Here is a 27,429-nt window from a genome sequence, read left to right as displayed (position 1 = left end):
GAAATGGGGGACACAGAAAGGCTTTGTGCCCAGGAGCCCCACAGGGCCCTGCTCGGTATCAGCCCCATTAAGTTGTTGGTACTTCCCGTCTGCCTCTCATTTTCCTCTAACAGCCAGCCTCAGGAATACTCTGGGAGCTACAAGAAACATGTGGGTGAGGGCTGTTTATGGACTGTTCATGAACTAAGGCAGCTGGCCGAGGAGGCCCAGGGGAAGCTGGAATCCAGCCCCTGTTCTCACTGGGTTATGTTGTCACTGCATTTGCCTAGAGAAAGGGGCCCCTCTTCCAGATCACATGAACTACCACGTGGACTAGCACAGTTCCCAGTATCTCTCTCATGATGGCTTTCTTTCCCTTCCCCAGTTTTGCCTTCCCAGAACTCGGCCTTTCCCCAGCAGGAAGAGGAAAAAAATGACCAAATTCCAGGTAAGTCAGGTTTGCTTTTCTGTTTCTTAAAATGACATCTCATTTCACAAAGACTGGACACATTTTTCTCCTGCTCTGGAAGGGTAAAGGGAACCAAAGGCACTTCAGGAACTGTTGTATGGCGGCCCCTTGCTTTTTGTTTATTTCCACATAATGATGTGAAAATTAATAGATAATTTTTTAAAATAAAAGTGTTCCCATAATCAATTACACTCCAATATAAAACAAAAAGTTAAAGAATTCATTACCCCCCCAAAAAAACAGTTCCCACATTATAAACATGTTTACAAATCAGTTTTCATTTCCTCACATTCCTTTTCATTAGTGTTTACGTGTGTTGATTTGTAATCACAGTTTTCAATACCATTTTGGATTTTTATTTTTTTAATTTATTTAACTTTGCTTTTTGGCTGCGTTGGGTCTTCGTTGCTGCGCGCGGGCTTTCTCTAGTTGTGGCGAGCAGGGGCTACTCTTCGTGGTGGTGCGCAGGCTTCTCATTGTGGTGGCTTCTCTTGTTGTGGAGCATGGGCTCTAGGCACGCAGACTCAGTAGTTGTGGCGCACGAGCTCAGTAGTTGTGGCTCACGGGCTCTAGAGCGCAGGCTCAGTAGTTGTGGTGCATGGGCTTACTTGCTCCGTGGCTTGTGAGATCTTCCTGGACCAGGGCTCGAACCCGTGTCCCCTGCCTTGGCAGGCAGATTCTTAACCACTGAGCCACCAGGGAAGCCCCACATTTTGGATTTTTAAAATTGTATAGCTCCCACAACTTAAAAGGTCACTTCATTTTCCATAGTTTACCTAGTAGTTTTTTCTGTTGTCCATATTTATGTGGTTTATGAACTTTCCCATTTTAAGATGTTTGCAGTGACCGTTTTCCTACATATAACCTTTCTTCCCAAACAGGAATTCTGAGAGTTCTGCCATTTTCTTCCTAAAAGTTTGGGAACTCAATTGTTTTCTCATGGGGAGCCTCACGTTTTGTGGCTGGAATGTCTAAAGCATGGTTTCATGCAGCAGAGTCCAGCTGATACTGAACTAAGAGAAAATAATTTTGTTTTCAAACAAGAACTAGATTCTTTAATTCTAAGTTACACCACATATGTATTATAGTTAAGTATCTGTTTTGTTCACTGCCATGTTAGTATATGTTAAAGAGGTACCCACTGATTTTGAAAAGTCTAGTAGCAGCAGGGACTTGCCAGGCATTTACTTCATGAAGCAGCTGTGTTAGGATATAGATGGTCTTATCTGCATTTTAACAGAAACAGATTTGTGAACTTTCAGATACCTGTGAAAATCCACTCAGTCCCCAGCTGACACTAAAGTTTCCATTGCCCGAGCCAGGACTTTCAGGTGTCCAATGAGGATGAGTGGAGAGACCCAGAAGAAGAGACTGCTCCACATGGGGCCCTGAGGCCACGTTGTGTGTATGCCTGGTGTGGCTGGAGGACTCCAAAAATAACACTGCCCTCAGTTCCTTTTCTGAGTGCCTGTCTCTTCTTTGCCAGATGTGTCAACTAGTTGTTTAATACACATATGCTCAGGACTCCAGTCAGAACAAATGTCGAGATGGGCTAAGTCTTTAGACAGATAACTTTTTTTTTTTTTTTTTTTTTTTTTTTTGCTGAGCAGCTTGTGGGATCTTAGTTCCTTGGCCAGGGATTGAACCCGGGACCCTGGCAGTGGAAGCACCGAGTCCTAACCACTGGCCTGCCAGGGAATTCCCTAGAGAAATAATTTTAATTGTCATAAAGGAAAACACCATATGCTAAGGCATGAGACACAGGAAACAGGAGTGAGGGGTGAAGGTGGGAATTTGTACATGCTAGAAAAGGCTTAATATTCTTCATAGGAATCTTACTGATGCATCAGCTACCCCAGTAGGATTACAAGCAAGGCAAATGAACAAGCGATATGTGGGGGGAAAATATTGAAAGAGATGTTTTGATGAAGTTAAATAAATGGAAATTTTAGAAAAGAGCTGTTTTTATCACTTACCAAATTACCCAAGATTTAAGAAGTAAGATAGGGCTTCCCTGGTGGCGCAGCGGTTCAGAGTCCGCCTGCCAATGCAGGGGACACGGGTTCATGCCCCGGTCCGGGAAGATCCCACATGCCGTGGAGCGGCTGGGCCCGTTAGCCATGGCCGCCGAGCCTGCGCGTCCAGAGCCTGTGCTCCGCAACGGGAGAGGCCACAACAGTGAGAGGCCTGTGTACCACACACACACAAAAAAAAGTAAGATAATGTCCAATTTGGGCCAGAGTATGGAGAATCAGGAACACTTTTGATCTGTGACAGGAAGAGTTAATTGGGAGAATTGCCATTTTACTAGCAAAGGTGCATATTTTTTTTGACAGTGCAGTTGCCACTTCTTGGAACTTAGCCTAAGGAAATAACCAGACAAGTTGGCTAAGATCTATGTGAAAATGCGTTTTTTGCAGCATTATTAGTAAGTTTAAAATCTTAAATTATCGTATTGTTAATTGTTTGGAATGGTTAAATGTATATTTTTTCACTTTTATGAAATACCATGCAGCCGTGAATAATGATGATAATAGTAATAGTGATGGCTGACATTTTTTGAGTATCTAACGTGATACTCCCTGGAGGTCCAAGTGGTTAAGACTCCACGCTTCCACTGAATGGGGCACAGGTTCGATCCCTGGTCGGGGAACTAAGATCCCGCATGCCGTGCAACGAGGCGGGGAAAAAAAAAAAGTGTCAGATACATCCTAAACCCTTCGCATATTCTCATTTAATCCCATCAAGTACCCTATGATGGTGTGCCCTTGTACAGATGGGGAAATTGAGGTATTGAGAAGTTAGGTGACTTGTCCAAGGTCACAAAGGTAGTAATGGACAGAGCCTTAGAGTGTGAACTGAGGCAGTCAGTCTCCAAAGCCTGTGCTCTTAACCTTGACACTGAATGCTGCCACAGTTGACAGGTACAGCGTGTACCTGGGACAGAATGAACTACCTACCTGCCCCCACGGAGGTACTGAAGGCTGTTTAGATTGGCAGTCATTGACAAAATAGTGGTACTGCCCAGTGAGAGAAGGAGATAGGCACTATTATTGTAAATACCATTGGGACTAAATTAACTCAACATTTCTTATAAAATTTGGGACTTTCAGTGAAATTGTAAAATGCGTGTATGCCTTAACGTAACCGTGACAGTTCTAGAGACACAGCTATATAAAGGGCACCATGTTGCATGTATATAAGGTTTTAAGATTTTTTCTTGTCGTTCCTTCCTCCACCGACCCCACCACTCCAGCATCTTTGGTGTGACTGTGGAAGGGGAAGAGGAGACGGTGTCCTAAGAAGAGTGGTTCAGGTCGCTTAGAATCTGGAACGGCCTCCCACATGCCTCCTCCACCTTCCCAGTGCTGCCCTGCTCCCAGGGGCGGTTGCTTGTAAGATTAAGGCTACATGTGTTTGGTGTCGTAGGAGGCGGTGACCTTCAAGGACGTGGCCGTGACCTTCACGGAGGAAGAGCTGGGGCTGCTGGACTCCACCCAGAGGAAGCTGTACCGAGAGGTGATGCTGGAGAACTTCCGGAACCTGCTCTCAGTGGGTGAGGACGGGCGCCCTCCCTGTGACTTGGCATCATTCCCCATGGGCCGGGTTTCCCAACCTCGGTACTACTGCCTTTTGGGGCCAGATGGTTTCTTTGTCATGGGGACTGTCCTGTGCATTATAGGATGTTTAGTAACATCCCTGGCCTCTGCCCGTGACTTCCAGGCTTTGGGACTCCTTAGAGACCCAGAGTTTTCCAGTCCCTTTGGAGCATAGAGACAAGATGTTTCTAGTCTTTGTTCCAAGGCAACGTTTGTCTTTTGTAACTGCACTGTAAGTGAACAGTTGAGCTTGGCTGCACCTGGCTCCTTATTTCATATTATATCTTTTTTTTCATCCCAATCTCCTGATTTATCCCTCTCTCCCCCACTTTCATACCTTTTTTAATTTTTTTAAATTAATTTTTATTGGAGTATAGTTGCTTTACATATTATATATTTTTTAAATTGGTGGGTCATGATCCATTGGTGGGGCATGAAATTAATTTAGTACTAAGTCTCGTAATAATGTAGAATAAAGTAGCAGTGTCAGAGGTCCTTAGCAAGAGTAGTGCACATCGTAGCAATAACTGCAGCGCTTGCAGTAAATATAGTGAGACTCTGCAAAGGACATGATGACACAGGTCATTTAGTCTTTTGTTTCAGTGATTCGTGGCGGTAGTCAGCGTGTTTCTAATGAGAATGTATTTCTCACAACAGGTCTGATCAAAAATGTTCAATAAACTTTGGGGGGGTGGGCGGAGCCTCCCATCATGGGATTGGAACCAAAATTATTCAGTACTTTTTTCCCTTTAATGTTTTCTCAGGGCACCAGTCCTCCAAGCCAGATATGATATCCCAGTTGGAGAGAGAGGAAAAACTTTGGATGACGGAGGTCCAGACCCAGAGAGGTGGGCATTCAGGTGAGGACCTCGCTGCCAGAGTCCCATTATCCTGCCTCTGTTCTGGATAATGTCTCTTCTCTGTACGGCAGGCAAAGAGGCCCTTTGAAAACCTCAGTCACGTCACACTCCTCTACTTCAGGCCCTCCCCTGGCTCCCCATTTCACTCAGAATAAAATCCAACGTATTTAAGGGGCCCCTGTAGTGGTGTCCGTTCACCCAGCCCTAACAGTCTGCATTTTTCTCCTGTCATTTCCCCCTGCCTTGCCCTCTGCCAGCCTCACTGGTTCCTCAAACATGAGGATTACGCTTCTGCGTGAGGACCTTTTCCTCTCTTTTCTCTGGCTGGGAGGCTGCTACCCCACAAACCTCCAACCCCTCTCTCCTATTCATTCATGTCTCTGCTCGGAAGTTCATCTCACCTACAGCCTTCCTTGACCACCCCTTTTAAAATACCGTCTTCACTCCATCACCTTCATGTGTGTCTAAGTACGACACCTCCAGACTTCCTAGTATATATATATTTTTTTAATTGTAGAAAAACATAACAAAATTTATCATTTTAATCATCTTTAAGTATACAGTTCAGTGGTGTTAAGTACATTCACACTGTTGTGGAACCATCAACACTGTTCATCTCCAGAACTTTTTCATCTTCCCAAACAGAAACTATCCCCATTAAACAAGGCCTTGTTCTCTCCCTACCCGCAGGCCCTAGTAACCGCTGTTCTACCTTCTGTCTCTGTCATACAGTATTTGTCCTTTTGTGTCTGGCTTATTGCACTTAGCATGGTATCTCCGAGGTTCGTCCATGTTACGGTGTGTCAGAATTTCCTTTTTGAAGGCTGAATAATACCGCATTGTATGTATATAGCACATTTTCTTCATCTGTCGATGGACATTTGGGTTGTTTGCAACCTTTTGGTTATTATGAATAATGCTGCTGTGAACGTGGGTGTCCAGATATCTGTTTAAGTCTCTGCTTTTCATTCTTTTGTTTATATACCCCGGGTAGAAATGCTGGATCATGTGGTAATTCTCTAATTTTTTGAGACACTGCCATACTTTTTTCCATAGTAGCTGCAGCATTTTACATTCCCACCAGGAATGCAAAAGGGTTCCAGTTTGTAGCATCCTCACCAATACTTGTTTTTTGTTTGTTTTTTATAGTAGCCATCCTAATGGGTATGAAGTGGTATCCCATTGTTTTTGATTTGCATTTTTCTAATGATTTGTGATGTTTAGCATCTTTTTATATTCTTATTGGCCACATGTTTATCTTCTTTGGAGAAATGTCTGTGCAAGTCTTTTGCTCATTTTTGAATCAGGGTGTTTGTTGTTTTTAGGAGTTCTTTGTGTATTTTGAATATCCCTCATCAGGTATATGATTTACAAGTATTTTCTCTCATTCTGTGTGTGGCCTTTTTACTTTATGGAGGTCTTTTTTTTTTTTTTTTTTTTTTTTTTTTGCGGTACGCGGGCCTCTCACTGTTGTGGCCTCTCCCATTGCGGAGCACAGGCTCCGGACGCGCAGGCTCGGCGGCCATGGCTCACGGGCCCAGCCGCTCTGCAGCATGTGGGATCTTCCCGGACCGGGGCACGAACCCGTGTCCCCTGCATCGGCAGGTGGACTCTCAACCACTGCGCCACCAGGGAAGCCCGGAGAAGGTCTTTTAATGCACAAAAGTTTTTAATTTTCATGACGTGAAATTTGTCAATTTTTTTTGTTGTCCCCTGTGCCTTTGGTGTCATATCTAAGAAACCATTGCCAACTCCAACGTCATGCAGCTTTTACTGTTTTCTTCTGGGGGGTTTATAGTTTTAGCTCTTACGTTTAGGTCTGATGCATTTTGAGTTGATTTTTGTATATGGTGTAAGGAGGGGTCCAACCTCATTCTTCTGCATGTGAATATCCAGCTTTCCCAGAACCATTTGTTGAAAAGATGGTCCTTTCCCCATTGAATGGTCTTGGCCCCCTTGTCCAAAATCATTTGACCATAAACCAGTGGTTTATTTCTGGGCTCTCTGGTCTGTTGCCTTGGTCTGTTTGTATGTCTGTCTTGACGCCAATACCACACTGTTTTGGTTAACTTTATAAGTTTTAAAATCAGGGTGTGAGTCCACCAGCTTTCTTCTAATTTTTCAGGATTGTTTTGGCTATTTGGGTTCCCTCGAGATTCCATATGAACTTTAGGATGAGTTTTCCTATTTGTGTGTTGGGATTTTGACAGGGATTGAATCTGTAGATCCCTTTAGGTAGCATTGACAAAGTAATATTAGATCTCCCTGTCTGTGAACATGAGATGTCACTCCATTTTTTTAATGTCTTTAATTTCTTTTACCAGTGTTTTGTAGCTTTCAGTGTACAAGCCTTTCACCTCCTTGGTTCATTCCTAAGTATTTTATTCTTTTTGACGCTATTGTAAATGGAGTTGTTTTATTTCGTTTTCAAATTGTTCATTGTGTATAGAAATGCAATTTTTTTAAATTGAAGTATAGTTGATTTGCAGTGTTAATTTACTGCTGTAGAGCAAAGTGATTCAGTTATACATGTATATACATTTTTTTTTTAAATATTCTTTTCCATTATGGTTTATCACAGGGTACTGAATATATCAATAGTTCTCTGTGCTATATAGTAGGACCTTGCTGTTTATCCATTCTGTATATAATAGTTTGCATCTGCCAATCCCAACCTCCCACTCCATCCCTTCCCCACCCCTCCACCTTGGCAACCACCAATCTGTTCTCTGTGTCTGTCATTCTGTTTCATAGATAGGTTCATTTTTTTTTATAGGTTCATTTGTGTCATTTTTTAGATTCCACATATAAGTGATATCATATGGTATTTGTCTTTTTCTGACTTTACTTAGTACGATAATCTCTAGTTCCATCCACGTTGCTGCAGATGGCATTATTTCCTTCTTTTTAATGGCCGAGTACTATTCCATTGTATACATATACCACATCTTCTTCATCCAGTCATCTGCTGATGGACATTTAGGTTGTTTCCATGTGTTGGCTACTGTGAATAGTGCTGCTGTGAACATAGGGGTGCATGCATCTTTTTGAATTGTAGTTTTGTCTGGATATGTGTGCAGGAGTGGGATTGCTGGATCATATGGCAATTCTGTTTTTAGCTTTCTGAGGAACTTCCATACTGTTTTCCACAGTGGCTAGAAATGCAACTAAGTTTTGTATGTTGACATTGTATCTTGCTACTTTTAATTCATTTGCTGGTTTTAACAGTTTTTTGTGTGTGGAATCCGTATTCCCAGCCAGGCAGTCATCTCTGCCATTTATCTTATCCTCTCTGCCCCTCTCCCCTGATACTTAAACAATCACATGACCTAGGTGAAGTTTTCTGGTAGACTTTTCAAATGTGATATTTATAGACGTCACAGATGCAGCTGTGTAGACAAGGAGAATCTGTGTAAAAAAAAAAATTACTGAAATGAACCTTTTGCAATTCTGAGTAGGTTTGTGTAATTTGGTATTACTCTGAACTCATTTATCATAAGTATTAGAAGAAACACCTTGGGAATTCCCTGGCAGTCCAGGGTTAGTACTCTGCACTTTCACTGCTGAGGGCCCAGGTTCAATCCCTGGTTGGGGAACTAAGATCCTGCAAGCTGCCCAGCACAGCCAAAAAAAAAAAAAAAAAAAACCACGAAGCACCTTATACATTTAATCCTTGCAATAGTCCTGACCACCTGGGTGATTATCTGTTTTTTATGGGATGAAACTTATGCCTTTGAAAATGTCATATAGCTTGTAAGTGGGTGAGTCAGACTTTAAAGCCTGTTTGCTCTTAGTAGAGGCGCCGATTTAAACCTGCTAACGTCTTTGTGGACCCCCAAACTGCCAGTTTGCCATTTTCCTGCAAGTGTAGCATCTACTACAGAAGTGGAAGAATTTCAAAAACGTATAAAACGTAGAAAGTTAGTTAATCCTAAAGTTGTGTATGTGCTTCATTAAGGTAATCATTTAATAAACCACCAACCTGGGGGCATACGTGATAAAAAGAAATGATCTAATGGGATCCCATGTGTAACCCCACAGTTGAGTTCAGTTTTAACATTCATCATCATGTTTTTTATTGAAAATTGAACTGACGATTTAAAAAGTTAATTCTCTGCTTCTCTGCCTTCCCCACATACACACACCATCTGGATGATCTGGTTTTTCTCCTTTCCATGGCTTTAAACATTTTATTTTGGAAATATTAAAATGCAGAAGTAATGAAAATAGTATAGCATAGTCTGTATATTCATACCGTCTCAACAGTCGTCACTTTCTGCCATTCCCGTTTTACGTATCCTCCCACTCCTTTTTTGCTGGAGTATGTCACATCACCCACACATACATCAGTGTCTGTCCACAGCAAGAAGTCACCTCATGCCTATCCTATGATCAGTATGGATGCGTGTATATTTATTTTTACTTTGGGTTATATCCAACATGGCATTGTTTATTTTGCTGTCAAATTGTTCCTGCTTTGACCATTGGGAGCTCTTTCAGGTTGGCTCCTATACCACTGTGCCTCGCCTCATCCTTTTGTTTTTGGAGCGTTTCCTTTCCTTCTGACTCTACAAAGTCCTCCCTGTCATCTTGTATTTTTCTTACCCAGCCTTAGAATCAGCCATCTGCCCAAGGACTCCTGGTTCCTTTTAGGGGAGAATGGTATAATTGTGCACTAATCAAAATGCTTTTTAGTTAAAATGCTTCTTAATCAACCTTACTGAGAAACAACTTACATAAAGTAAAATTCACCCTTTTTGAAAATTTATAATTTGAGAGTTACAGAAATGGTACGTAGATAGTGTAGAAAGTTCCCGCAAGTGCCTCACCTGGTTTGCCCACTGTTAACACCCTACCTGACCAAGGTAAATTTGTCAAAACTACAGATTTCACGTTGGTATAGTACTTTTTAAAATCTAATTGGCCCTATCAAGCAATTCTTTTTTAATTTTTTAAAGGTATTGAAGTAGAGTTGATTTACAATGTTGTGTTCATTTCTTCTGTACAACAAAGTGGTTCAGTTATATGTATACATTCTTTTTCATTATGGTCTATCACAGGATGTTGAATATAGTTCCCTGTGCTATACAGTAGGACCTTGTTGTTTATCCATCCTATGTATAATAGTTTGCAAGCAGTTCTTGAATAGAGCAGCATTCTACCTAGCAATTATAAGGGCCCCCCAAGGAGCTGTACAAAATGGAAGGTTTTTTATAGGCAGAAAGGGGGTGGGGGAAGGAAGTTGTTAGCAGAAGAAAAGAAATGATTTAGGCCAGCTCATCTTTTTAGGGAGGCATGCGTCTTCTTATGCAGGTTACCTCACTGGTGCTGATGTGGAGATTTCAGAGTGTCTGTTTAAAGGTCACCTTCCTGAGAGGGGTTGAAACTGCAGTTATGTCTTGGTTTGCTGTCATGGGGGCAGATGACCCCATTTGGGGCTTGTTATTTCTTAACCTTTCCCCCTTTTAATCAAAGTCTCAACTTATCTGAGAGATGTCATCAAAATGTAAGGCATTAATGCCATTCTCCGCTACTGCCCTGTGATTCTCGCAACTTTGTTGATCCCTGACGTGGAGTCCATAGGTCGTGGTTTTATTTAATCCCCGTGACATTCACAGGTCATGGGTTCCAGATACGTAATCCTTAAGTCAGTCACTCTTCTTCCTTTTCCTTGTAAATTTTTTTAAAAATGTATTTATATTGTTTTTGGCTGCATTGGATCTTCGTTGCAGTGCGCAGGCTTCATTGTGGTGGCTTCTCTTGTTGTGGAGCACAGGCTCTAGGCGTGTGGGCTTCAGTAGCTGTAGCATGTGGGCTCAGTAGTTGTGGCTCGCGGGCTCTAGAGCGCAGGCTCAGTAGTTGTGGTGCACGGGCTTAGTTCCTCCGCGGCATGTGGGATCGTCCCGGACAAGGGCTTGAACCCGTGTCCCCTGCATTGGCAGGCGGATTCTTAACCACTGCACCACCAGGGAAGCCTCTTTTCTTCCTCTTCTGATGTTCTCATCTTAGGGAAATCATATGCTTGGCAGTCAGCAGCTGTGAACACGCATTTAAAGCTTTTGAGAGAATCCCATAAGCCAGAGTGATTTTTTTTCTTTTTATAACTATATGCAGGATAATTCTCTCTGTTTGGATATGCTTGGAACCATGGTCCCCAAGACCCAAACCAGTCAAAATCAAGTAAGTCAAAGAAATGCCATTGAAAGAGTCTTTTTTTTCTTTTCAAAAATTTTTTAAAAATTATTTTTTAACATCTTTATTGGAGTATAATTGCTTTACAGTGGTGTGTTAGTTTCTGCTTTATAACAAAGTGAAACAGCTATACATATATCCCCATATCTCCTCCCTCTTGCATCTCCCCCCCACCCTCCCTATCCCACCCCTCTAGGTGGTCACAAAGCACCGAGCTGATCTCCCTGTGCTATGTGGCTGCTTCCCACTAGCTGTCTGTTTTACATTTGGTAGTATATATAAATCCATGACACTCTCTCACTTCGTCCCAGCTTACCCTTCCCCTTCCCTGTGTCCTCAAGTCCATTCTCTACGTCTGCGTCTTTATTCCTGTCCTGCCCCTAGGTTCTTCAGAACCTTTTTTTTTTTTTAAGATTCCTTATATATGTGTCAGCATACGGTATTTATTTTTCTCTTTCTGACTTACTTCACTCCGTATGACAGTCGCTGGGTCCATCCACCTCACTACAAATAACTGAATTTGGTTTCTTTTTATGGCTGAGTAATATTCCGTTGTATAAATGTGCCACATCTTCTTTATCCATTCATCTGTCGATGGACACTTGGGTTGCTTCCATGTCCTTGCTATTGTAAATAGAGCTGCAATGAACATTGTGGTACATGACTCTTTTTAAATTATGGTTTTGTCAGGGTATATGCCCAGTAGTGAGATTGCTGGGTTGTATGGTAGTTCTATTTTTATTTTTTTTAACGAACTTCTATACTGTTCTCTGTAGTGGGTGTATCAATTCACATTCCCACTAATAGTGCAAGAGGGTTCCCTTTCCTCCACACCATCTCCAGCATTTATGGTTTGTAGACTTTTTGATGATGGCCATTCTGACTGGTATGAGGTGATACCTCATTGTAGTTTGATTCGCATTTCTCTAGTGATTAGTGATGTTGAGCATCCTTTCATGTGTTTGTTGGCAATCTGTATATCTTCTTTGGAGAAATGTCTGTTTAGGTCTTCTGCCCATTTTTGGATTGGGTTGTTTGTTTTTTTGATACTGAGCTGCATGAGCTGCTTGTAAATTTTGGAGATTAATCCTTTGTCAGTTGCTTCACTTGCAAATATTTTCTCCCATTCTGAGGGCTGTCTTTTCATCTTGTTTAGGTTTCCTTTGCTGTGCAAAAGCTTTTAAGTTTCATTAGGTCCCACTTGTTTATTTTTGTTTTTATTTACATTTCTCTAAGAGGTGGGTCAGAAAGGATCTTGCTGTGATTTATGTCATAGAGTGTTCTGCCTATGTTTTCCTCTAAGAGTTTTATAGTGTCTGACCTTACATTTAGGTCTTTAATCCATTTTGAGTTTATTTTTGTGTATGGTGTTAGGGAGTGTTCTAATTTAATTGTTTTTTAAAATTATTTATTTTAATTTTGGCTTTGTTGGGTCTTTCTCTATTACTGTGCGTGGGCTTTCTCTAGTTGCGGTGAGTGGGGGCTACTGTTTGTTGCAGTGCACAGGCTTCTCATTGTGGTGGCTTCTCTTGTTGCAGAGCACAGGCTCTAGGTGCACAGGCTTCAGTAGTTGTGGTGCATGGGCTTAGTTGCTCCGTGGCATGTGGTGTCTTCCCAGACCAGGGCTCGAATCCGTGTCCCCTGCATTGGCAGGCAGGTTCTAACTACTGTGCTACCAGGGAAGCCCCTAATTTCATTCTTTTACATGTAGCTGTCCAGTTTTCCCAGCACCACTTATTGAAGATGTCTTTTCTGCATTGTATATTCTTCCCTCCTTTATCAAAAATAAGGTAACCATATGAGCGTGGGCTTATCTCTGGGCTTTCTATCCTGTTCCATTGATCTATATTTCTGTTTTTTTGCCAGTACCATACTGTCTTGATTACTGTAGCTTTGTAGTATAGTCTGAGGTCTGGGAGCCTGATTCCTCCAGCTCCATTTTTCGTTCTCAAGATTGCTTTGGCTATTCGGGGTCTTTTGTGTTTCCATACAAATTGTGAAATTTTTTGTTCTAGTTCTGTGAAAAATGCCATCAGTAGTTTGATAGGGATTGCATTGATCTGTAGATTGCTTTGGGTAGTATAGTCGTTTTCACAATGTCGATTCCACCAATCCAAGAACATGATATATCTCTCCATCTGTTTGTATCATCTTTAATTTCTTTCATCAGTGTCTTATAGTTTTCTGCATACAGATCTTTTGTCTCCTTAGGTAGATTTATTCCTAGGTATTTTATTCTTTTTTGTTGCAATGGTAAATGGGAGTGTTTCCTTAATTTCTTTTTCTGATCTTTGCTTGTTAGTGTATAGGAATGCAAGAGATTTCTGTGCCTTAATTTTGTATCCTGCTACTTTACCAGATTCATTGATTAGCTCTAGTAGTTTTCTGGTAGCTTCTTTAGGATTCTCTATGTATAGTATCATGTCATCTGCAAACAGTGACAGCTTTACTTCTTCTTTTCCGATTTGGATTCCTTTTATTTCCTTTTCTTCTCTGATTGCTGTGGCTAAAACTTGCAAAACTATGTTGAATAAGAGTGGTGAGAGTGGGCAACCTTGTCTTGTTCCTGATCTTAGTGGAAATGCTTTCAGTTATTCACCATTGAGGATGATGTTGGCTGTGGGCTTGTCATATATGGCCTTTATTATGTTGAGGAAAGTTCCCTCTGTGCCTACTTTCTGCAGGGTTTTTATCATAAATTGGTGTTGAATTTTGTCAAAAGCTTTCTCTGCATCTATTGAGATGATCATATGGTTTTTCTCCTTCAATTTGTTAATATGGTTTATCACATTGATAGATTTGCGTATATTGAAGAATCCTTGCATTCCTGGAATAAACCCCATTTGATCATGGTTTTAATGTGCTGTTGGATTCTGTTTGCTAGTATTTTGTTGAGGATCTTTGCATCTATGTTCATCAGTGATGTTGGCCTGTAGTTTTCTTTCTTTGTGACATCCTTGTCTGGTTTTGGTATCAAGGTGATGGTGGCCTCGTAGAAGGAGTTTGGGAGTGTTCCTCCCTCTGCTATATTTTGGAAGAGTTTGAGAAGGATAGGTGTTAGCTCTTCTCTAAATGTTTGATAGAATTCGCCTGTGAAGCCATCTGGTCCTGGGCTTTTCTTTGTTAGAAGATTTTTAATCACAGTTTCAATTTCAGTGCTTGTGATTGGTCTGTTCATATTTTCTATTTCTTCCTGATTCAGTCTTGGCAGTTCGTGCATTTCTAAGAATTTGTCCATTTCTTCCAGATTGTCCATTTTATTGGCATAGAGTTGCTTGTAGTAATCTCTCATGATCTTTTGTATTTCTGCAGTGTCAGTTGTTACTTCTCCTTTTTCATTTCTAATTCTATTGATTTGAGTCTTCTCCCTTTTTTTCTTGATGAGTCTGGCTAAGGGTTTATCAATTTTGTTTATCTTCTCAAAGAACCAGCTTTTAGTTTTATTGATCTTTGCTATTGTTTCCTTCATTTCTTTTTCATTTATTTCTGATCTGATTTTTATGATTTCTTTCCTTCTGCTAACTTTGGGGTTTTTTTGTTCTTCTTTCTCTAATTGCTTGAGGTGCAAGGTTAGGTTGTTTATTCGAGATGTTTCCTGCTTCTTAAGGTGGGCTTGTATTGCTATAAACTTCCCTCTTAGAGCTGCTTTTGCTGCATCCCATAGATTTTGAGTCGTTGTGTCTCCATTGTCATTTGTTTCTAGGTATTTTTTTATTTCCTCTTTGAATTCTTCAGTGATCACTTCCTTATTAAGTAGTGTATTGTTTAGCCTCCATGTGTTTGTATTTTTTACAGATCTTTTCCTGTAATTGATATCTAGTCTCATGGCGTTGTGGTCAGAAAAGGTACTTGATACAATTTCAATTTTCTTAAATTTACCAAGGCTTGATTTGTGACCCAAGATATGATCTATCCTGGAGAATGTTCCATGAGCACTTGAGAAAAATGTGTATTCGGTGTTTTTGGATGGAGTGTCCTATAAATATCAATTAAGTCCATCTTGTTTAATGTATCATTTAAAGCTTGTGTTTCCTTATTTATTTTCATTTTGGATGATCTGTCCATGGGTGAAAGTGGGGTGTTGAAGTCCCCTACTATGAATGTGTTACTGTCGATTTCCCCTTTAATGGCTGTTAGTATTTGCCTTATGTATTGAGGTGCTCCTGTGTTGGGTGCATAAATATTTACAATTGTTATATCTTCTTCTTGGATCGATCCCTTGATCATTATGTAGTGTCCTTCTTTGTCTCTTCTAATAGTCTTTATTTTAAAGTCTATTTTGTCTGATATGAGAATGCTACTCCAGCTTTCTTTTGGTTTCCATTTGCATGGAATATCTTTTTCCATCCCCTACTTTAAGTCTGTATGTGTCTCTAGGTCTGAAGTGGGTCTCTTGTAGACAGCATATATAAGGGTCTTGTTTTTGTATCCATTCAGCCAATCTGTGTCTTTTGGTGGGAGCATTTAGTCCATTTACATTTAAGGTAATTATCGATATGTATGTTCCTATTCCCATTTTCTAAATTGTTTTGGGTTCGTTATTATAGGTCTTTTCCTTCTCTTGTGTTTCTTGCCTAGAGAAGATCCTTTAGCATTTGTTGTAAAGCTGGTTTGGTGGTGCTGAACTCTCTCAGCTTTTGCTTGTCTGTAAAGGTTTTAATTTCTCCATCAAATCTGAATGAGATCCTTGCTGGGTAGAGTAATCTTGGTTGCAGGTTTTTCTCCTTCATCACTTTCAGTATGTCCTGTCACTCCCTTCCCTTCTGGTTTGTAGGGTTTCTGCTGAGATATCAGCTGTTAACCTTATGGGGATTCCCTTATGTGTTATTTGTTGTTTTTCCCTTGCTGCTTTTTTTTTTTTTAACATCTTTATTGGAGTATAATTGCTTTACAATGGTATGTTAGTTTCAGCTTCACAACAAAATGAATCAGTTATATATATACATATATTCCCATATCTCTTCCTGCTTGCGTCTCCCTCCCTCCCACCCTCCCTATCCCACCCCTCCAGGCGGTCACAAAGCACCGAGCTGATCTCCCTGTGCTATGCGGCTGCTTCCCACTAGCTATCTACCTTACGTTTGGTAGTGTATATATGTCCATGCCTCTTTATCGCTTTGTCACCGTTTACCCTTCCCCCTCCCCATAGCCTCAAGTCCATTCTCTAGTAAGTCTGTGTCTTTATTCCTGTTTCACCCCTAGGTTTTTCATGACATTTTTTTTTTTAATTCCATATATATGTGTTAGCATACAGTATTTGTCTCTCTCTTTCTGACTTGCTTCACTCTGTATGACAGACTCTAGGTCTATCCACCTCATTACAAATAGCTCAATTTCGTCTCTTTTTATGGCTGAGTAATATTCCGTTGTATATATGTGTCACATCTTCTTTATCCATTCATCCGATGATGGACACTTAGGTTGTTTCCATCTCTGGGCTATTGTAAATAGAGCTGCAATGAACATTTTGGTACATGACTCTTTTTGAATTATGGTTTTCTCAGGGTATATGCCCAGTAGTGGGATTGCTGGGTCATATGGTAGTTCTATTTGTAGCTTTTTAAGGAACCTCCATACTGTTCTCCACAGTGGCTGTATCAATTTACATTCCCACCAACAGTGTAAGAGGGTTCCCTTTTCTCCACACCCTCTCCAGCATTTATTGTTTCTAGATTTTTTGATGATGGCCATTCTGACTGGTGTGAGATGATATCTCATTGTAGTTTTGATTTGCATTTCTCTCATGATTAGTGATGTTGAGCATTCTTTCATGTGTTTGTTGGCACTCTGTATATCTTCTTTGGAGAAATGTCTATTTAGGTCTTCTGCCCATTTTTGGATTGGGTTGTTTGTTTTTTTGTTATTAAGCTGCATGAGCTGCTTATAAATTTTGGAGATCAATCCTTTGTCAGTTGCTTCATTTGCAAATATTTTCTCCCATTCTGAGGGTTGTCTTTTGGTCTTCTTTATGGTTTCCTTTGCTGCGCAAAAGATTTTAAGTTTCATTAGGCCCCCCTTGCTGCTTTTAATATGCTTTCTTTGTATTTAATTTTTGACAGTTTGATTAATATGTGTCTTGGCGTATTTCTCCTTGGATTTATCTTGTATGGGACTCTCTGTGCTTCCTGGACCTGATTAACTAGTTCCTTTCCCATATTAGGGAAGTTTTCAACTATAATCTCTTCAAATATTTTCTCAGTCCCTTTCTTTTTCTCTTCTTCTTCTGGAACCCCTATAATTTGAATGTTGGTGCGTTTAATGTTGTCCCAGAGGTCTCTGAGACTGTCCTCAGTTCTTTTCATTCTTTTTTCTTTATTCTGCTCTGCAGTAGTTATTTCCACTATTTTATCTTCCAGGTCACTTATCCGTTCTTCTGCCTCAGTTATTCTGCTATTGATCCCTTCTAGAGTACTTTTAATTTCATTTATTGTGTTGTTCATCGTTGCTTGTTTCATCTTTATTTCTTCTAGGTCCTCGTTAACTGTTTCTTGCATTTTGTCCATTCTATTTCCAAGATTTCAGATCATCCTTACTATCATTATTCTGAATTCTTTTTCAGGTAGACTGGCTATTTCCCTCTTCATTTGTTAGGTCTGGTGCATTTTTATCTTGCTCCTTTATCTGCTGTGTGTTTTTCTGTCTTCTCATTTTGCTTATCTTACTGTGTTTGGGGTCTCCTTTTTGCAGACTGCAGGTTCGTAGTTCCCGCTGTTTTTGATGTCTGTCTCCAGTGGCTAAGGTTGGTTCAGTGGGTTGTGTAGGCTTCCTGGTGGAGGGGACTAGTGCCTGTGTTCAGGTGGATGAGACTGGATCTTGTCTCTCTAGTGGGCAGGTTCACGTCTGGTGGTGTGTTTTGGGGTGTCTGTGGCCTTATTATGATTTTAGGCAGCCTTTCTGCTAATGGGTGGGGTTGTGTTCCTGTTTTGCTAGTTGTTTGGCATAGGTTGTCCAGCACTGTGGCTTGCTGGTCGTTGAGTGAAGCTGGGTGCTGGTGTTAAGATGGAGGTCTCTGGGAGATTTTCGCTGTTTGATATTATGTGGAGCTGGGAGGTCTCTTGTTGACCAGTGTCCTGAAGTTGGCTCTCCTACCTCAGAGGCAGAGCCCTGACTCCTGGCTGGAGCACCAAGAGCCTTTCATCCACACGGCTCAGAATAAAAGTGAGAAAAAGTAGAGGGAATTAGTAGAAGTATGAGGAAAGAAAGAAGGAAAGGAGGGACGGAAGGAAGGAAGAAAGAAAGAAGCAAAGAAGGAAAGAAGGCAAGAAGGAAAGAAAGGAAGGAGGGAGGAAGGAAGGAGGGAAAGAAGGAAAAAAGACAGAAAGAAAGAAGATACAGTAAAAATAAAATAAAGTATAATAAAGTTATTGAATTAAAAAATTCTTATTTAGAAAAAAAAGGGACGGATAGAACTTTAGGACAAATGTTGGAAGCAGAGCTGTACAGACAAAATCTTACACAGAAGCGTACACATACACCCTCACTAAAAGAGGTAAAGGGGGAAAATCCTAAATCTTGCTGTCAGAGACCACCTCCTCAATTTGGGATGATTCGTTGTCTAAAGGAGGGAAGGAAGGACGGAAAGAAAGAAAGAAAGAAAGAACGAAAGTAAAGTATAATAACGTTATTAAAATTAAAATTGATTATTATGAAAAAAAATTTAAAAACAACCATGGACGGATAGAACCCTAGGACAAATGGTGGAAGCAAGACTATACAGACAAGATCTCACACAGAAGCATACACATACACACTCACAGAAAGAGGAAAAGGGAAAAAATCATAGATCTTGCTGCTAAAGTCCACCTCCTTAATTTGGGATGATTCCTTGTCTATTCAGGTATTCCACAGATGCAGGTACATCAGGTTGATTGTGGAGCTTTAATCCGCTGCTCCTGAGGCTGCTGGGAGAGATTTCCCTTTCTCTTCTTTGTTCTCGCAGCTCCCAGGGGCTCAGCTTTGGATTTGGCCCCGCCTCTGCGTGTAGGTCGCTGGAGGGCGTCTGTTTTTTGCTCAGACAGGACGGGGTTAAAGGAGCCGCTGATTCGGGGGCTCTGGCGCACTCAGGCCAGCGGGGAGGGAGGGGCACGGAGTGCGGGGCGGGCCTCCGGTGGCAAAGTCCAGCGTGACTTTGCACCAGCCTGAGGCCCGCCGTGCGTTCTCCCGGGGAAGTTGTCCCTGGATCCCGGGAACCTGGCAGTGGCGGGCTGCACAGGCTCCGCGGAAGAGGGGTGTGGAGAGTGACCTGTGCTCGCACACAGGCCCCTTGGTGGCGGTAGCAGCAGCCTTAGCGTCTCCCGCCCGTCCCTGGGGTCCGCGCTTTTAGCCGCGGCTCGCACCCGTCTCTGGGGTTCAAGCTTTTAGCCGCGGCTCGCGCCCGTCTCTGGAGCTCTCTTAAGCAGCGTTCTTAAACCCCACTCCTCACGCACCAAGAAACAAAGAGGGAAGAAAAAGTGTCTTGCCTCTTCGGCAGATGCAGAGTTTTCCCCGGACTCCCTCCCGGCTAGCCATGGTGCACTAACCCCTTCATACTATGTTCAAGCCGCCAACCCTCTCCCTGCGCTCGGTCCGAAACCGAAACCCAGGCCTCAGGGCCTCAGCTCGCAGCCCCGCCCGCCCCGGCGGGTGAGCAGACAAGCCTTTCGGGCTGGTGAGTGCCGGTCGGCACCGATCATCTGTGCGGGAATCCTCCCGCTTTGCCCTCCGCACCCGTTGCTGTGCACTCCTCCGCGGCTTCGAAGCTCCCCCCTCCGCCTCCCGCAGTCTCCGCTCGCGAAGGGGCTTCCTAGTGTGTGGAAACTTTTCTTCCTTTACAGCTCCCTCCCAGTGGTGCAGGTGCCGTCCCTATTCTTTTGTCTGTTTTTTCTTTTTTTTTTTTCTTTTGCCCTACCCAGGTATGTGGGGAGTTTCTTGCCTTTTGGGAGGTCTGAGGTCTTCTGCCAGCATTCAGTAGGTGTTCTGTAGGAGTTGTTACACGTGTAGACGTATTTCTGGTGTATCTGTGGGGAGGAAGGTGATCTCCGCGTCTTACTCTTCCGCCATCTTCAAGGTCCCCTTACCATGAGGTTTTGATAAAACAATCTTGTATATATACACAGACTGCTATAAGTCGCAGGTCTATTAATTTCAAATGCTTTTCCAATATTCTCCATTTGTACTCTCCTCTTTTCACAATTGCTGGTTTTGATATATTTGTGTGTGGATGATATCCTACCTTTACTGTATGTTTGCCTTTACTAGTGAGCTTTTCCATTCGTAGTTTTCTTGTTTCTAGTTGTGGGCTTTTTTTTTTTCACCTAGACAAGTTCCTTTAGCATTTGTTATAAAGCTGGTTTTGTGGTGCTGGATTCTCTTAGCTTTTGCTTGTCTGTAAAGCTTTTGATTTCTCCATCGAATCTGAACAAGAACCTTGCTGGGTAGAGTATTCTTGGTTGTAAGTTTTTTCCTTTCATCACTTTAAGTATATCCTGGCACTCCCTTCTGGCCTGCAGAGTTTCTGCTGAAAAATCAACTGATAACCTTATGGGAATTCCCTTGTATGTTATTTGTTGCTTTTCCCTTGTTGCTTTTAATATTTTGTCTGTCTTTAATTTTTGTCAGTTTGACTAATATGTGTCTCAGCTTGTTCCTCCTTGTGTTTATCCAGTATGGGACTCTCTGCACTTCCTGGACTTGAGTGTTTCCTTTCCCATTTTAGGGAAGTTTTTGGCTCTTCTTTTTTTTTTAATTTATTTAATTTATTTATTTTTGGCTGCATTGGGTCTTTGTTGCTGAGCCTGGGCTTTCTCTAGTTGTGGCATGCAGCGGCTACTCTTCGTCGCGGTGTACAGGCTTCTCATTGCGGTGGCTTGTTGCAGAGCATGGGCTCTAGGCACATGGGCTTCAGTAGTTGTGGCATGCAGGCTCAGTAGTTGTGGCGCATGGGCTTAGTTGCTCCACGGCATGTGGGCTCTTCCCGGACCAGGACTCTGGTCCCTGACATTGGCAGGCAGATTCTTAACCACGGCACCACCAGGGAAGTCCCTTATCTCTTCAAATATTTTCTCAGGCTCTTTGTGTCTCTCTCCTACTTCTGGGACTCCTATAATGCAAATGTTGGTGGCATTTAATGTTGTCCCAGAGGTCTCAGACTGTCATTTCTTTTCATTCTTTTTTTTTAATTCCGTTCTGCAGCAGTGATTTCCACCATTCTGTCTTCCAGCTACTTATTGGTTCTTCTGCCTCTATTATTCTGCTGTTGATTGCTGATAGTATATTTTTCATTTCAGTTATTGTTCATCTGTTCTTTAAAATTTCTTGTATCTTCTTGGTCTGTGCCTCCATTCTTTTTCCACGATCTTGGATCATCTTTACTATCATTATTCTGAATTCTTTTTCAGGCAGATTGCCTATCTCCACTTCACTTAGTTGTTCTTCTAGAGTTTTATCTTCTTCCTTCATCTGCAACATATTTCTCTTCCATCTCATTTTGTCTAACTTTGTGTTTATGGTCTCCATTCCACAGGCTGCAGATTGTACTTCTTCTTGAATCTGGTTTCTGCCCCCTGGTGGGTGGGCTTGGTGCAGGGGCTTGTGCAGGCCTTTCTGGTGGACAGGGACATGTCAAAAAGTGACTGTGGGCTCAGGATGACTTTAGGCAGCCCGTCTGTTGATGGGTGGGGCTGTGTTCCCACCCTGTTGGCTGTTTAGCCTGAGGCATCCCAGCACTGGAGCCTGAAGGCTGTTGGGTGGGGACAGGTTTTGGTGCCAAAATGGTGACCTCCAGGAGAGCTCACGCTGAGGACTATTCCCTGGGGGCTCCCCCACCAGTGTCCTTGCCCCTGCAGTGGATCACAGCTGACCCCTGCCTCCCCAAGAGACCCTCCAAGACCCACAGGTAGGTCTCGCCCAGGCTCCTATGGAGTCACTGCTTTGCCCTGGGTCCCAGTGCACATGCTACCTTGTGTGTGCACTCCAGGAGTGGAGTCTCTGTTTCCCCCAGTCCTATGGAGCTCCTGGAATCAAGCCCCACTGGCCTTCAAAGCCCAATGCTCTGGGGGCTCTTCCTCTTGATGCCAGACCCCGAGGCTGAGGAGCCTCCCATGGGGATCAGAACTCTCCTGTGGGAGAGCCTCTGTGATTAAATTAGTTTCCAGTTTGTGGGTCACCCAGTCGGCAGGTATGGATTTGGTTACATCACACGAGTGCCCCTCCTACCATCTCGTTATGGCTTCTTCTTTGTCTCTGGATGTAGAATATCTTTTTTGATAGGTTCCAGTCTTTTTTGTTAATGGCTGTTGAGAAGTGATTGATTTTGGTGTTTTCATGAGAGGAGGTGAGCTCAAGTCCTTCTACTCTGCCGTCTTGTCCTCCTGCTTTATGCTATTAAAGGAGCATGAAGCACTGATGATTTCACGTGTTAAAACCACCTGGCATTCCTAGGATTAACCCCACTTATTACATAGTACCCTTTTATTGTGTATTATAAAAAACAAGATTTTCTCTTTGTTTAGGATTTTTGCACCTACATTATGTAGGGATTTTGATCTGTAATTTTCTTTGTACTTAATGTCTTCGTCTATTTTGATATCAAGGTAATACAGGCCTTATTATACACAATACCTCAGAAAGTATACTCTCCTTTTCGGCCTTCTGCAAGGGTTTGTGTAAGACTGGTATTATTCCTTTCCTACGTGCTAAGTGGAATTCACCAGTGAAGTTGTCTGGTCCTTTTGTGAGAATGTTTTTGTTTATGATTTCAGTTCATGAACTACTTACATATTTTGCTTTTCTTGTAACAGATTTGTATGTTTCAGGGAATTGGTATATTTTATCTAAGTTGTTGAATATATCCCCTTATTCTAATGCCTTTTATGATCTTTAGTAATATCCCATCTTTTATGCCTGATGTTGGTAGTTTTTGTCTTTTTTTTTTAACATCTTTATTGGTGTATAATTGCTTTACAATGGTGTGTTTTGTCTTTTCTATTTTTTTCCTTGATTCAGTTTGTTTTCCTTGATTTTTTTCCCCCTTGTTTAATTGCTTTTCACTATTTCCTTTAATTTCCTCTTCTTTTTATGGCTTCTTAAATTGGAACCTTAGGTTATTGACTTTAGGCCTTTCTTGCTTTCTATATGAATATTTAAAGCTATAAATAATCTGAGTGCTGTTTAACTGCATGCCAGAAATTGTGATACTATTTTCTTTCATTATTATTTCAAAATATTTTCTAATTTCCCATGTGATTTCTTATAGGCCTTTTCTGCGTGTTGGTTTTGATTTTAATTCTGCTATGGTCTTTAAAAATCTTTCAAAATTTGTTTTATAGCCCTGGGTATGGTTTATCTTGATGGATGTTTTATATGTACTTGAAAAAAAAAAAGTATGTACTGCAGTTAGGTGCAGTGACCTGTCAGTTTCGTTTTGGTTATAGTGGTTCAGCTCTTGTATGGCTTTGCTGATTTTTTTGATGGTCTAGTAAGTGTGTAAAAAATCTTCAAGTCTGTAGCTTTGTCCATTTCTCATTTTAGTTCCCTCTTTTTGTTTCATTTATTTTGGAGCCTTTATTAGATACATACACTTTTGTAATTGTTACATCTGCTAATCCTTGTCATAAAATGTCTTTGTATCTAAGAGTGCTCTATTTTGTAAAGTCTTTTTGTCTGTTTAGCCATGCCAGCTTTCTTAGGCTTTGCATATTTGTATGATACGTCTCTTTCTACCCTTTTTCTTTTGCTTACTTGTATTTAAAACATATCCCTTGTTGACAGCATGTAGTTGAACCTTGCTTTTTATATTCTCTGCCAATCTCTGCCTTACTGAAACCGGGTATATTTGCAATTGCTTTTGTTGGGGGAGGTCTCATCTATTTTGTTCATCTCTTTGTCCTTCTCTGCGTTCTTTCGGGTAGATCAAATATGTTTTGGTATTACACTTCCATGCCTCTGGCTGGCTTTTAGCTGCTGCTTTTCAGTCCAGGCCTTTGGTCTTTCCCGTGTCTGTATCCTTAAGAGATCTGCCAGGGATATGGCAGATCAGTCCTCACTCTGGACTGATCCCAAATACCCTACCTTTTCAAATTTGGCTTTTTCTTGATTGGACGTGCTCTTGGTTGCTGTAGACCTTTGTTTCTCAGAATTCCTATGAAGTCATTTTCACTGCTCTCTACTTGTTTATTTAATGTTTTCGTGGCAGGAGCGAAGGCTTGGAGCTTCCTAGCCCACCATCTTGCTGCCGTCACTCTCTCCGTCCTTAATTCCTGACTGTTTTCCTTTCAGGAGCCAGGAATCACAGTGAGACGGAGACTCTTCATGAAACAGGAGTCAGACTCCTTTCACTGGGAGAGCTTTCGTGCTGGTACATCAAGAGACACGTTGTGAGCAAATTAACCAGAAGTCAGGACTCCGTGATAAGTATTCACGGAAAGAATTCTCAGTCCCCCAAACAACATAACTCCCCTGCAGGAGTGTCTATTCAGGCTTCTGTGGAAGACAGCTGTTTAATGACTCTTCTAGAGGATCATTCTAATGTTATTGAAAATCAAGAATTTCCAACTGGGAGAGCTCAGAATTCCTGGAATAAACTCTATCTGAATGGGACTCAGAATTATCAGAGAAGTTGTAAGCTGACTCCAGTGAAAAACAAGTTCTGTATATTTGTTCCATGTGCTGATATTTTCAGTTGTATCTCCCCCCACCTCGATGATGACACGGTGTACAAAAGAGAGAAAGCTCACGGCAACAGAGAGTGTGGTAGAGATCTCTTAAAGGCATCACCTCTGGCCCCGTGCAGTATCATTCAGACTGGACCGAAAACCTACCAGTGTAACGAACGTGAGAAAGGATTCAGTGACCACACCAGCCTTGAACTTCATCAGCAGGTACACTTGGGCAGGAAGTCCCCTACATACAGGATACATGAGAAGGGCAGTGGTTATAGCTCAGCTAGTCCCATTCAACAGAGTGTCCTCCCAGGGAAGAAACGCTATTGGTGTCACGAATGCGGGAAGGGCTTCAGTCAGAGCTCAAACCTGCAGACTCACCAGAGAGTCCACACAGGGGAGAAGCCCTATTCATGCCACGAGTGTGGGAAGAGCTTTAATCAGACCTCACACCTGTACGCCCACCTGCCCATTCACACCGGAGAGAAGCCCTACAGATGCGAGAGCTGCGGGAAGGGCTTCAGTCGTAGCACAGACCTCAACATCCACTGCAGAGTCCACACGGGAGAGAAACCGTATAAGTGTGAGGTGTGCGGGAAGGGCTTCACCCAGAGGTCCCACCTTCAGGCCCACGAAAGAATCCACACTGGAGAGAAACCATACAAGTGTGCAGATTGTGGGAAACGCTTCAGCTGTAGCTCAAATCTTCACACGCACCAGCGTGTCCACACTGAGGAGAAACCCTACAGATGTGAGGAGTGCGGCAAGTGCTTCAGCCTGAGCTTCAACCTTCACAGTCACCAGCGCGTCCACACGGGAGAGAAACCCTACAAATGTGAGGAGTGTGGGAAGGGTTTTAGTTCGGCCTCAAGCTTCCAGAGCCACCAGAGGGTTCACACAGGAGAGAAGCCGTTTCGATGCAGTGTGTGTGGGAAGGGCTTCAGCCAGAGTTCCTATTTCCAAGCCCATCAGAGAGTCCACACTGGAGAAAAGCCCTACAAGTGTGAGGTGTGTGGGAAGCGCTTCAACTGGAGCCTGAATCTTCACAACCATCAGAGGGTCCACACGGGAGAGAAACCCTATAAGTGCGAGGAGTGCGGGAAGGGCTTCAGTCAGGCCTCGAACCTTCAAGCTCATCAGAGCGTCCACACGGGGGAAAAGCCCTTCAAATGTGATGCATGTCAGAAGCGATTCAGTCAGGCCTCCCATCTTCAAGCCCATCAGAGAGTCCACACGGGAGAGAAGCCATATAAATGTGATACATGTGGTAAGGCCTTCAGCCAGAGGTCGAATCTCCAAGTCCATCAGATAATTCACACTGGAGAGAAACCATTCAAATGCGAGGAGTGTGGGAAAGAGTTCAGCTGGAGTGCCGGGCTCAGTGCTCATCAGAGGGTCCACACAGGAGAGAAACCCTATACGTGTCAGCAGTGCGGTAAGGGCTTCAGCCAGGCCTCACATTTCCACACCCATCAGAGGGTCCACACCGGAGAGAGGCCTTACATATGCGATATATGTTGCAAGGGCTTCAGCCAGAGGTCACATCTTGTTTACCATCAGAGGGTCCACACTGGAGGGAACCTGTAGAATTGGAAGGTGAGGAATGGCCTCCAGATAAGCCACGTCTTCACCTCTATTGCAAAGTCTGTTCCTGTAGTTGTGGGAAGTTCCTGCAGAACTTGGAAACATCAAGGAATCTTCATGGGAAAGAAGTTCTATAAAATGCTGTGTTTTTAAAGATCCAGTGGGGAGGTGAACTCTTTATACTAACATCAGGTTTCACAGAGGAAGGAAAACGTATTCTATAAATATGGTCAGTGGTTATACCAGAGCTCTGAATGCCCCGATTCTCAAGATGGGACACAAGAGAAGAATCATTGGCATCTACCATACATGAAGGTTACGGGCAGGACTTGAACAAAAGTATAATGATGGACAAACAATAGATGTCAACTGCAGTGTACCCTCCACATAGGGAGGGCTGTTTTTCACCATTCTGTCTCTACTGTGTAGAACTGTGCTTGGTTCCTAATAGGTGCCTGGCAATTACTGAACCAAGGGGAGGAAAATTCCTCTGATTAGGACAAATATTTGAAAATTCTGGTTGGCTTCCTATCCTAAATTCATAACATACTCAAGAAGAATCCTGCAAGTCGCCTTAATAAGATTGTACTTCAATTAATATTTCCTGAAATCAGAATCATATAATAGCCATCCACAATAGTACAGATTTGGACAAGGCTTATGAGTGGCTGCCACCCTCCATCCAGCTTCAGTTATATGTACAGAATCACCCATTGTGTGCAGTGTAATATTTAGCATCATTAGTTTGTATTTTATAGACTGAAAGACTTTTTTAATCTAATAACATACTGCAACTTATAAGATTGGAAATTTTGAACACTAATTAATTCCTTAGGGTTTTACTGTAACTCTGAAAGTGTTAAAAGTAGTTACTAGTAACAAAAAGTTTCTTAGTAAACTTGAATTGTTAATAATCAGTTTCTTTGCATTATTTCCATTCAGGCTCAGGTCACATTGCCTTTTCTATTCATGGTCCTTCATCCAGACCTCTTTAAGCAGGAACTTTGGCAGAAACCAAGGATATTAATTTTGTCACATTCCACCCCCACTGTTCCCCCTCTAAAAATGGGGTGGGGTAGACAAAAAACCTCTTGGATTTTGATTGAGAT

The 27,429-nt window shown here is 42.2% G+C and overlaps 1 protein-coding gene across 1 annotated transcript; it reads left to right on the top strand.

Moving 5' to 3' along the window:
• The first annotated feature begins 256 nt into the window (after window positions 1–256).
• Window positions 257–27,223, top strand: LOC309977373 (uncharacterized protein). The gene is made up of 4 exons (XM_082863454.1): window positions 257–427; window positions 3,878–4,004; window positions 4,812–4,907; window positions 24,354–27,223. Exons 1-4 carry the CDS (start codon window positions 413–415, stop codon window positions 26,321–26,323), a joined length of 2,208 nt encoding a protein of 735 aa, XP_082719580.1. The 5' UTR covers window positions 257–412; the 3' UTR covers window positions 26,324–27,223.
• The last annotated feature ends 206 nt before the right edge of the window (window positions 27,224–27,429 follow it).

This window comes from Leucopleurus acutus (assembly GCF_964270905.1).
Source record: "Leucopleurus acutus genome assembly, chromosome: 20".
Lineage (NCBI taxonomy): Eukaryota > Metazoa > Chordata > Mammalia > Artiodactyla > Delphinidae > Leucopleurus > Leucopleurus acutus.
This window is presented reverse-complemented; position numbering and strand designations above follow the sequence as displayed.

Bases quoted from the DNA above. Each gene is read 5' to 3' on its own strand.
- LOC309977373 (XM_082863454.1), top strand. The intron at 4,005-4,811 runs GTGAGGACGGGC...ATGTTTTCTCAG, and splicing joins CCGGAACCTGCTCTCAGTGG to GGCACCAGTCCTCCAAGCCA. The intron at 4,908-24,353 runs GTGAGGACCTCG...TTTTCCTTTCAG, and splicing joins CCAGAGAGGTGGGCATTCAG to GAGCCAGGAATCACAGTGAG.